Source organism: Aythya marila, assembly GCF_965140915.1.
Source record: "Aythya marila genome assembly, chromosome: 4".
NCBI classification, from domain to species: domain Eukaryota; kingdom Metazoa; phylum Chordata; class Aves; order Anseriformes; family Anatidae; genus Aythya; species Aythya marila.
Genome location: NC_139045.1, coordinates 33,233,204 through 33,245,852, shown reverse-complemented (window position 1 = coordinate 33,245,852; position 12,649 = coordinate 33,233,204). Strand labels below are relative to the sequence as shown.

At 35.3% G+C, this 12,649-nt stretch overlaps 1 protein-coding gene across 4 annotated transcripts in view; it reads right to left on the bottom strand.

Moving 5' to 3' along the window:
• Nucleotides 1-12,649, bottom strand: part of LRBA (LPS responsive beige-like anchor protein) — a 390,603-nt gene that overhangs the window by 29,089 nt on the left and 348,865 nt on the right. For 3 of the 4 annotated variants that reach the window (XM_082758982.1, XM_082758979.1, XM_082758980.1), the window contains 3 exons: nt 10,727-10,919; nt 7,929-7,991; nt 4,472-4,627 (listed from right to left, as the gene is read on the bottom strand). In XM_082758982.1, the coding sequence (XP_082615108.1) occupies nt 4,472-4,627; nt 7,929-7,991; nt 10,727-10,919 (412 nt within the window). The remainder of the gene's footprint in view (nt 1-4,471; nt 4,628-7,928; nt 7,992-10,726; nt 10,920-12,649) is intronic. The other variant, XM_082758981.1, reaches the window with a different exon arrangement.

The following is a 12,649-nucleotide window of genomic DNA, read 5'->3' as shown; positions in this document are numbered from 1 at the left end:
ATATAAAAGCTCTAAAAAAAAAAAGGCTTCAGTCCATAAAGATCATATTTAATTCAAAGGCCAATCATGTCATGGTTTTTCTTTAAGTTTACAAAGAAAATGACAGGAAAAATACAAATATGATGATGATTTGGGAAATGGAAGCAGAAGATGTTACAGAACATTTAGGACCCATAAGAAATTGGTAGTATGAGTACTGCCTACAAATTATAGCATATCCAGCTATTGAGCATATCCTTAAACAGAAAAAAAAAGAGATTCAGTTTAAAAAAAAAATTACACTTATTTCAACCAACATTCTTCCCTTTTAAAAAATCCTGTAATATCCATAAAATCTCTGAAAACAAACACAGAAGAAAAAAAAAAAAAAAGGATAAAGACACTTATCTATTCGTATAGGACAAATATGTGGGCCCTTGTCAGGCACATATAATGTTAAAAGGAAAGGAAATCTCAGGCATTTAAAAATGTGTCCTTCAGGAGTCTACATAAACATGAACACCACAATTACTCTTTAACGTTAACTAAACTGGACAATATTTTCAGATAAAAATGTAAACTTGGATGCTCATGCAAAGCGAATTTGCATGTGGAAGAGTGAACATGTGTAAGGTCGACACTGGAGATCTCTGCCAGACCACCCTGCCGGAGGGAGAACAAACAGGTGGGGAAAGCTCCTTCTTCAATATCTGGCTGAAGACAAAGAGATCACTTGCCAGAGACTGGCTCCTACACAGCAAACACTTCAGGGGCCTCACTGGTTTCTGGATCTGTCAGCAGCATTTATGGTTCTATGAAATGAGAGTGTGAGCACTAAAATCCATCTCACTGGATATGCTGAAGCCTGACAATTACAGATCTTGTTGGGAAAGGACAAAAGATACAGCCACACATGCTTCATATGAGCCTACTTGGCCCATTCAGGTAACTTGGGCTAGGCCAAATTCTGCATCCAACGACACAAGGGAGTGTGATGCCACTAACCAGTAACATGGGTTTTCTCAGCCTTAATGACCATGCATCCATTTGTGTTTTGGACTTAGTAAAGAATTTGGAAGAACAGAAGGGATAAAAGAGATCCTGCTTTAGCAGAATCAATGATATATGAAAAAAAAAAAAAAAAGAGGATGGGGGTAAGGGGGAAGGATTTTACTGCTGTACTTGAATTAAAATGCTCTGAAAAGTGTTTAAAATAATAACTAGTAATGTGACAAGTAGCAACACAAATTAGTGTTGCGACTCAAATTAGGCACGTCTCAATAACATCTTGTGGTGCATGAATTAACAATAGTTGGTAAATCATATAGTATGGGTAGTGGAAAGTATTCATAGCTCTTTCTACACACTACAAGGTGTAGTGTGCATTGTGTTCATAACTAATAACTACTTAACACTTAATAATGAATAGACCTAAATGAGAACAAGGATGTCAATAAGCTGATTTATAACAGAAGATCAAAAAGTTAATTGCATTAAAGTGGAGAAAACCAGCAAAAGCAAGAGATAGGTGTGAGTATCTTCCAAAAAGGAGGATTATTTACATTGGTACATGAAGAGAAAACAGAATAGCATGATATAATTTAAAGGACATTTAATTTAAAGGAAACATACATAGGATTTAAAATGAAACACTGGCAAAACTCATAAGTTAAGTAGAATCCTCCAAGAGAAATTGTGAAATGAGTTATTATTGCATGAGCATGTTCAGACTGGAAGAGACAAAACCCATGAAGGAATACCTACAGTACAGATCTACCTTGTATCTCTAAGGAGAGTGATCAAGTAGGTCTTCCTATCACTAACCTCTGTAAGTCTATAACAACACTCTATAGCAGTCACCTCTGTATAACAAGGCTTTGCTTTGGGCCAAAGATGTCACTTAAGTGTCTCAGATGCTGACCAGTCAACAGATTTGGTCAGAAGAAATTACTGAACTTTGGAGCTGGGAAGGGAGCAATGAAACACTCATGGGCAACATAACCTCCTTTTGGCAACACACAAGAACATCTTAAAAAGTGCATGTTTTTCCTTGAAAATTCAAGTTGGCAATTACTTGGTTTAGATTTGAAAGTAATTTAGCTATATGACATATTTTTCAGTTATATACCCTTAGGTATTCAAATACCTGAGGTGATTTATGCTCTTAGAACACAAGTTTATGTTATAAACATTGCTGAGTTATAGAGATTTCTCTTTCAATTATACTCTATGTTTATAGGTTCTGTTCTTGAAAACAAACATTTTTCAAGGCTATTTGTTTGACAGTTGTTCATGTAGTTGTACTTGCTAGTTTTACTTTGTTATCATGGAGCCAAGGTTCAGTCAATTCCATCAAAATCATCAAAGTAAAAAATACACTTTTGTTTGTTTTCTTCTTCATATTAGTAAAAAAAAAAAAAATCATTAATCTCATAAGAGTTCCTCAACTTTCTTTGCTTTCCTTTAATATGAGTTGTCCTATCAAACATTACCGTACTCACTCAGATATCCCTTTTTGACAGAACGAATTTTCTCGTTAATGTTTGATTTGACAGCTGTGCTACAAATAATTAAAATAAAAATAAGACTCAAGTCTCTGCACTACTGAATCTCAAAAGCTGTCTAGAAATCATTACCACTGCTGGAGGAAGGTTTTATTGTGCTTCTGCTGTGCTAGCTGTGCTGAGAACCCATGATTTATGTTAAAAGTATTTCCTGCTAAAAACAAAACCCCCAAAATCTAATAGGAGAAAGGTCCTCTTTTCCTGTAAGAGCAAAATATAATTGAATTCAACTCTTGTGATAACTTGCTATTATGCTTTACTGATCATATCACCTTTCTCCCTTGCTGTTCTGCTGATTTCAGAGTAAGCATTTCACTGCTCTATTCTCATTTTAATTCCAAGGAAAATAAACTACAACTGAATTTACCCGATTTAAGCTAGAACTAGAGTTGCTATATAGACAAACAGGAGACACACAAAAGACGACTTTTTTGCAACTTTTTTGACAACTGTGCTTTGTTTTATATCATAATTAGTTATGCTAGTATCAAGGTGCCTAGCATATCTGACTTACGCACAGAGGACATAACTTAATGAAGCATGCATAGTTAAGACGGATACAGATGAAATAATATAGCTTCCTTCCATAGAAATAAGATAAAATAAATCCTCCAACATCAAAAGAAAGCTATCTGTTCATATAAATCAAGGATATACACTATTTATTGTAGCTAACTAAATTTTCTGGAGATCTTTAAATTCACAGGTTTCATGAAAATTTGTGACATCAGTGAGAAAATTAAAGTAAAACAGGTCTAACCAGATGTCTGTATAATGAATTGCAGCCAGTCAACATAAAGCAAATGGAACTTCTCATTTATACTTAAGGTTTTAAGAATGCAAAAATGACAGATATGTTGTACTGCTAAAATACGCCATGATATTTAGTCTTAACAGATTTGCATAAAAGACCATCCTGTTTTGTAAAATATTTTGGTTTGCCAAGTGTGAAAAACACCATTAACTAATGTATTTAAGAAATGATGACAAACATGTAGGATATTCCCTACAGATTAATAACTTACTGGAAAGCTTGATGGCACACACACACACATTAACCACACTGGGTCATTAATCCCAAAGAAGTACCTTGCAGTGAGGTCGCTATTCCCATTATAAGATAATGAAAGGGAAAAAATCATACCTATTTTTTCTGGGGGCTCCATAGGATTTAAAGTCCCGCAGCTCTTACACTCAAAGGTTCTTTTCTATTTAGCATGATACATGAGTGACTTCAACTGTTTGGATACATGCCGGTTGACACACTAATTTTACTGCTACCCATTACTTTGATCAGCTTATGTTATACAAAAGAATTCAGTAGCTCCAGATCAATTTTTCTAGTATATCATAGCTTTCAAAGGTTTTCATGAGTACTCCTTTGCCAGATTTCAAGACTTCACTTTCGAGCTTAAGGTAGAAGGGTTTGTACTTATTCTATGATGCTTGCCTGTATTTCCTTAAAGAAAATCTCTGGTGCTTAAAGCCAACCAGAGTTAAATTCAAGTAAGTGCTTTAAGTATAGTTCATTCTCCTCATATACCAAGCTTCACAAAAACCCATTAGAGACATTTACTTGTGAAACTACAGTGTAAGAGCAGGCATGCCTCTCACACAGTCATATGGATTTGAAGTGTGATGCTATGGCTAAATAAGAGCTCCCTGTCTTATGTCTGCCATCATTCAAAACAAAAACAAAAACAAAACAGACAAACAAACAAAAAAAAAACCATGATGGTATACAATACACAGTGGAGGTAGAAAGAAAAGATCTGACAAATATTTATCAGTAGGTGAATAAACACACTCCACACTACTCTCTCCTGCCACCCCCTCTCTCCCTCCCCTTTCTTTCTTTATTTGAAACAGCAGGATGATGATGAACAGAAAATCATTCAGGCTATTCCCGTATTTTAAAAATACATTACCTGAGTCGGTAGAATAGACTCGGAAACTCTTGTCCCAGAAGCCACAGACCAAGATGTAACGATTATCAGAGGTGATGACAAAACACTGGGAATGTACCTGAATGCTTTGGTCTAAAAGATCAGTGATTTGCCTTCTGTGCATACCTGTATTACTGGCTGAACAGAAAGACACAGAAATCAATAAATTTCAGCATCCACGTACAAAGAACAAAAGCACATTTTAGAATCTTTATGCTCACACCAAAACTATTTCTTACTGCTGTTACTTGTTTTTGTGGCAGGGATATTTCCTTTCTGTTTTTACTATAAAATACTAATTACACTTCTGGGAACAATGATAATTCCTAGAACTATATATTCTAAAATAGAGGAAATCCTTTCTTTAAGTAAAATGTAACTGACAAATATAAATGAAAGACTGCAAAAATGAAAAATACATAAAAATGTAATATGCTTCCTACCCCAAAATTTCTAGCATAGGAAATTAAAAATGTGTATGTACAGTGCTATATAGTGGCTTCAATGCAGCAAAGAACAGACTTATGATTTTTAAACTGTATACAAGTAGTGTTTCATTGCAAGCACTGTAATTTAAAAAGAATAACAGCAACAAATATTACCACCAGGCTCTTACAGAGCACTTCGCACATTTTGAGCACTGCACAGAAATTAACAAGCTCATATCCACAACCTGCTTTAGAGCTGAGAAATAATATTTATCCTACTTTGGTCACCTGCTGTGTTTTTTGTTTTTTGTTTTTTTTTCATGTAATCTTGTATTGTGAACCAACAGAATGGACAGTAATCAAGGAACATATTTTTGTATTATATTTTGTCTTATTAATTGATGCATTCATGTATGTTTATATAGGTCCCAATAGGTATATACCATGAACATCCTACCCTGTAAGGAGAACTTTTAATATGCTTTGTTCTTGAGGGAACCTGGCTCCCATCCCAGGTAAATAAGTTCCCCTTATCCTGGGTTTGTCTGCCAACTGCTCAAAGCACCATCACTTCCATTCCAGGTGGACTGTGGGCCCTGTCTCTGTACTGGTCCAGTGTTCTTCTTGACAATTTGTTTTTATCTTCTTTCCATTCTCAGAGGCTAACCATCCCCTAAGCTTTGCTCTTATTCCATTCACTCTGTATCTTAACTTATTTATGTTTTCATTATGTATAAAACGATACTGTGTTGTCCATATTGGTAGCAAATAATTCTGTAAGGTACTGTTACTTGCTGTGCAGGTAACACATAACAGAGCATTGATCACTGTGGGGACCACTTAAAGAGCAACAACAGTGCTTAATAAATGCACAGTGAAGCGCTCTTTATTACTGTGACAAAATAATGGCAAATAAAACCAAAGAAACGTTCAGATCAACGTATTCAGTATAGCTAAGACTTTGAAAAGACTTTTCACCTAAAAAAAGAGGTCTATAATCTACATCATATCAGACATTACTGTTTTATATCTTCCTGTGCAACTAGAAAATGAGGAAAATGTGAATTTCTCCTTATGACTAAGACAGCAACAAGATTCCTGCTATAACCATAAAAGTGTAATTTTGTAGTCCTCTTAGGTGCCATTTCTAGGTAAATGTGTCTAGCCACAATTAAGAACCTTTAATATTATCTACATAATTACTTGCTTGTACCCAATGATGCTACTTAACAGTGACAAAGAAACCTTTAAACCTTTTAAACTATGTCCAATGTAATCACAAGGCTGATTTGAGATCTATTGTACGAAGAGAATTTAAAACATTTTTCAGAATGTATAATGTTAATGTGAAAGGTGCTTATACCAAAGAAAAGTATATTTTAAAGAAAAGATATGCCTAAAAATGGTATTTTAATCTTGAAAATTGTGAAAAATGTAAGTGATAATAAGAAATTCGTTCTTCACAAAGGGTAGAAAAATCATCAGGCTCAGTGTGATTTGTTGTCTTTTTGGATTTTTTTACTGTGATATTTGTTTTTAAGATCTATTTGATTGCAGGCTTTAAAGAATACATATTTCCTGCTCCAAACATATTTTTGGACGAAATCTATTTCAAGAAGGAAAACAGAGTTACAGCACATGTTTTACTCATTATAAATTATAATTACTCCATTATTCAGAGGGAATTGATTGCAAAAAACTTTCGGAAAACATTTCAATTTTATCAGCTCTGTAAAATGGTTTAATATGCCCAGAGTGTTCCTGATTTAATTATCATAGAGCTTATCTAGCAAAATGGCTACACAGCAACAATCTGTATCTATAGACCGATACTATGTGGTTCCTACTGATGTGTATACTCATTTTTGAAATTAATTCTCACTGGCTGACAAAATGCTCATTCCACCCTATCTAGAGAAGATCATTTTTGTTCTGTTCTATACTTTTATATTCGTTTGCTTTAGTTCTTTTTCACTTAAATTACCATTGACAGTTTAAAAAACAGAGCTAAGTTTGTACTCTAATATAATTGGGGAAAAAAAAATAAATCTCTTTTGTTCTCCTGTGAACTGTTGTGCAATTTGTTTATGTTTGGGGGCTAGGTTGTAAAGACTTTTCGGGTGTTGATCACTTTGAAGGCTCCATTTGCCAGGCTACATGCTCCCAAGTTACAGTCAAGGATACACTCCCCAAAGTATGGCGCTGCTGTGAAAGAACTGACCAAACTCTAACCATGCTAATAGAAAAATCAGCTCTATATAAACTAATAAACCTCTATAATAAAAAGTCATGAATTGAATCTATTACACTGAGTCATTAAATAGAAGTTAGACATTCCTCCACCCCTTTTTAATAAAAGAAAAACATACACAAATTTAACTAGTGATGGTGATCAAAAGATGCACTACCCTTGAAAAATGAATACTAATATCTCAATACTAAAACCTAGTGGGCAATATATTTCAACTTTGAAACCGCTTTGCAATTACACATTAATCCCCTCTGCCTGAACAGCAGGTCTATGAAGAAAGGATTGATCTCCTTTAATGACGAAACCCTGGCACCATGGTTTTATTTTTCACAACACGGTGCAGTTAAGAACCCCACTGTTATTATGAAAATTTCCTCAGCAAAGGAGCTCCATCACATTACCAGTGCACCAATTCATCATAACGTGCCTCGCTCCTGCTCATCAACAAGTCTGAGTGATGAAAAGATCCAATATTATCCTGACAGTACTTCATGCACATTCTCAATCACACATTATTACAGCATCCATATTAATTTTCACTGACACGCGTCCTAGGCCTGTTCAAATTAGGCAAACCAACGAGGGGGAGTTGATGAAATACCAGCATAGCCACAGCTCATTGCATTCCAATTTGCATGCAAATGGTTTATCAGGAAAATTCCATTCCCAGCAACCAGCAAGTGAAAAACAACCGTAATCTACACTTCAGGGCCACCATACAGAGCTTAATGAATCGCAAAGAGAGAAGGAAGTGACAGACCTATGAGAGGATCGATTTCCACTGGCAGCTGGTAAGGCTGGTCTTGTACAGCACCTTGATGAGCTGGAATTCAGGAAAGAAGATTTTAAAACTCTGCATTTTTTTAATATGTGATGCCACATACATTTTATAAATCAAAATTATGTCCATTTTCTTAACCATCCAAGATTCTTCTGCACCATAAAAAAAATAAAATAATCCAGGTGCTTTCACAGGCTGCTTATTAAACATTTATTTTAGATTAGTGCTATTCTGAATGTATGCCATCAGCAGCAGCTCCGGTCCTGAGCCATAAGCTCTAGCAGATGCTTTACTGGCAACCTCTCCTGTCGCAACAAAACAAAATTAAGTGGTAAAGAGCACTGAAAACAAAATGTGACAACCATCTGCTGACTGTAGCAAATACTATTTTCTCCTTTACTTTTTAAAGCACTGCTTTGAACAAGTAAAGCACAAAGGACTTTTTTTAATATGTCAGTTTATGATGCAGACAGGGAAATCTTATACAGTATTTAAGGAATCATCTATCACCAAAAAACATTTATTTGCAATTTTGCATAGAAGTTTATACATAATTCTGCAGACCTACATTTCACCTGAGCACCTGACATGACAGTGAGATGTTTGTCTCCTGAATTTTCTTTCAGTGCTAAAAAAAAAGGCTATTTTTTTTCCACAGCTTTGCTAAAAGCAAGCAAGCAACTCCCACCAAACAGCCCAAGACATTGCAAGTGGAACAAAACATAATAGCTGAATACTTACATCTATGATTTTTCTAACTATCCTCCATAGCTTAATATAAAAATTAGTATAATCTGAACAGTTTCCTGAGAAATTGGGAAGTCAAGGTTCTGCTGTGATGAAACACTAATGCAGAACAAAATAGGAAATCTGCATGACAAAATAGAGGCCCTCTGTTGGGTACTAGTGCCATTACACATCAGCAAAGCCACCAAACTCATCTACTAAAGCAGTAATGATATTTTTAATACACATCATTGACAACTAGTTACTTGGCAACTTAATGTTCTTATCATGATGCCTCATTAGTAAAGACAATGCTCAGCCCACAGCAGGAGATAAAGAGTAGTACTGATACCTGACCTGTAACCTCAGCAAATCCCATTTTGGTATAAAATTTGAAGGCAACAATAGCGAAGACTAGTTTCAGGTGTCCATATCCGGATCTCTTAAGTGTGGTATATCACTAACAGCCTGAAGGCTTGATCAAGATGCTCTCACAGAGGTGGGGTGAAGTGGTTTTTTGTTGGGTTCTGTTTTTTATTCGGCTGGTATCAGGGTTTTTATTTTGAACTGTAGGTTTTCTCAAGAATTATGTAAAGGTATGACAACCATAAAATATCTCCAAATAAAAAAAAAAAAAAAAGTGACTCAAAAGCACAGATGACTATTCTCCCTTTCAGAAGAGAGGGAAAAAAAAAAAAAAAAAAACAATATGTGAAGGTTTCGTTCAACTCATAATAGTTGATTACTACACTCAAAAACCAGTTGCTACTCTCAACAGATGCTTGCTTTCTCTCAGATGACCAACCAGGAGGCTTATGAGGAAGTCAAAATCAACTCCTACCACTTCAGAATCTTTTCTCTTCCCTTGACTGTGGCACATCCTCAGAGACATTTTTAAAAGGCTGGGTATTATATGCCCAAGGTCACACATCCAAGGTATGAGAGTATATTGTCATCCTCCTTTCAAACAAATGTCAAGAGCCCTGTAAATAGTTCTTGCTCATACGATGTTATCTAGACAAGCCTCCCTTCCTCCCTTCCTTCACGCCTTTCTTTTTAAGCATTTCTTGGGTGGGTGAAATAATACATAGATCTTTCTACTTGCACAAAGTTGAGAGGTAATTTGTAAAAATCAGGAAAAAGCATGGGAGTTATCTGTCTTTTTTTTCAAAATGTAATCAGATACCTTAGCAGGAATTTTAGTGATATGAGTATTACTTTGGTGCAAATATTTTCTATATAAGTTATTTGAGTAGAAACTCTTTTTTTCCCCTTTTTTGAAAAGCCTTTGACCAGATTTACTGCACAGAACACAAATAAAACTATCTTTCAGGGCTTGGGCCTGAACCTGTCATAGCTAGAGAAAAGAGGATGAGTCCCTTTAGAATTGAAAATAGAATGGCTATATTCTCAAGTCCAACACATTTTTTAAAGTATAATGAATTTGATTGATTGCTATGCTAATGGATATCTTCTTTTCCTTTCATATTGACAAATACATAAGCACCTAATAACTTTAGGATGTTTCAGTCACAGAAGAAACTGACTTCCCACATATTTTTATCTTGTAATTCTCATTGAGTGGCTTTAACAGTAGAATATGGTGTTCATAATAAACAAGAAAAAGATAGCAGAAAAGACTTCAGCCAAATTCTGCATGCTTTAGAACTTCTCTTTGACGTGATGTGGTGCAGGTTTCCATCATCTGTTTGAAGAGTAAATTGAAGAGGAATAGTGTGACTGTTTATTATGATCAAGCAGTGATATATTGTTTTTGTCTTCCTGCTTATTTCTTGATGACATGGAGGGATTTTTTTCAAACAGTTTGTTGTTACACTCCTTTTGTGTGCCACATATCTCACAATTCAATAGTTCAGATTACCTTTTTAAGGAGAAACTAAGTCCATATGTGAAGAGCACGCCACATCAGTGAATGGGGCTTGCACTTCACACTTTAAATTTAAAACAGTTTGGCAGCAAATTTTGAAGGGACAATAGATGTACCACTTGATTGCAGTGATTTCTTATGCTACTTATTTTAATTTACTTACCGGGAAGATTATGCCACTTGTTTACAGCAAATAGCCTATTTGCAGTAACTGTGATCACAGCAGGGTTGGTCAGACCTGGCTGGGTGTTGGCTGCTACATGAGTAACAGGGGAGTTGGATGGGAACTTTAGAACCATGATAACATCCTGTTGAGCTTGGTCTGTGAACATCAATGGACTCTGCAGGAGGAGATACTGTTGAGTGCACACAACAAGAACCCAGATACATGGGAAAAGAAAACACAGGGAGGAGAAGAGAAGACAGGACAAGAGAAGGAAGACTGCATTAAAACCCACAAGATCCAAAAGCAGCTGCAGTGAAAAGCAAATGCAGTAATAGTGAAGAGGCTTATGGAAACGACCATTTTAGGTAGAAATTCTCCATGTACACAATTAAGTTGACTGCCTTGCTGAATAGGGATGTCTAAATACAGGCTTTGCTCCAGATCACTGAAGATTACACCAAAAGTTTCCAATCACCTAACTCTGCCAAAAGAATTCTCCTTCATATATATCTACAGAGATAGCATGTCAAGGAAAGCAGTGCCAAACTAGGAGGGAACAACAACAACAAAAAAAGAGTAAGCAAAAGAAATTCCTGCTCCCAGAGACTGTCTCAAGTTGCATTACATTGGCAGACTACAATTCTTTACAAGCCAGATGAGAACATAAAAGCACATTAAAATAAACAGATACACACATAGACTAGATATATGTTCTGTATATATTTCTGGTGTACAAAAATAAGATTTATGAATGCAAAGCAGAAGACTTCACTGCAAATGTGTTTCAAAGGACAAACATAATTAAATGCAGTTGTAAAGAATATAAAGTGGACGTGATTACAGACTATCCTGTGTTGTTTCTAGAAATACTAACGGGAAGGAATGAATCCAGACTCTCATTTTCACCATGATATTTTTAGGGTTTAGGTTTTTTCATTTGATAAGTTGAGAAGATTAATAACTTTTTTTAACTAAGATCTCTAACGACAGTGTGAATGTCAAATCAAAATATCAGGGACCCGAGAGATGGATGTCAAGCAAAGGAGGAAAAGCAAATGCAATAATAGTGGATTTGCAATTGCGTGGTGTACCTAAAAAAGAGAACTCCATTGAGATGTAGAAATACAACCATCCTAGCGACCAGTAACCATATTGTATTTGTGTTCTTCTAGTATTTGTATTTTTCTAGAAACTGAAATAGAACACAAATGAAGTGTTCTTGGCTATTTTCCACCTGCAATATTTCATTACATATATGTGTATGTAACTACATACATTTAATGTATACTTATACAGAACTAATAAGAAAATTAAATAGATTTGCATTTTTATTATCACTCCTTTTTAAAAAGTTATTAAGAGTACTTAGAAAAACATATTGCTCTATGAATTCCTATTTACAGTCTTTGCATAAAGGTGTAAATAAAAGCAACTAATAAGCTACCCAGACACCCTTCTGAGCAAGTGGCTAAAAGCCAATCAATATTATGAGTTAATCCTCCCTGGATGCTCATTCAATTAAAGGTGTCAGTAATGCCTCATCTGATGTGGCCTCAATTAAATCCAGCTATCTGATGGTTGAAAACACAAGGGGATACAGCAACAGCAGCAAACCCAGACAAATAGGCAGCCTTCGTGTGACTGCTAATTACTACACCTGGTGTATATTATGGCTTGTGCACTTAACACAGCACGTGGTAGCTTTCAATTCGGTTGTATTCATGCATACAGGCACATACACAGGAAAACAGAAAACTCGGGAAATAATGCAACTAGAAATAATTTAGAATGGTGACAGGGAAAACATCCTTACTGCATTTCAGCTCCAGGAATGCTACTTTTAAAATGCTTACTACAGTGCTATTATAATATCATGTATTAATAACCACAAGACTAGTCAAAGCAAGTGGAGAATTAAGT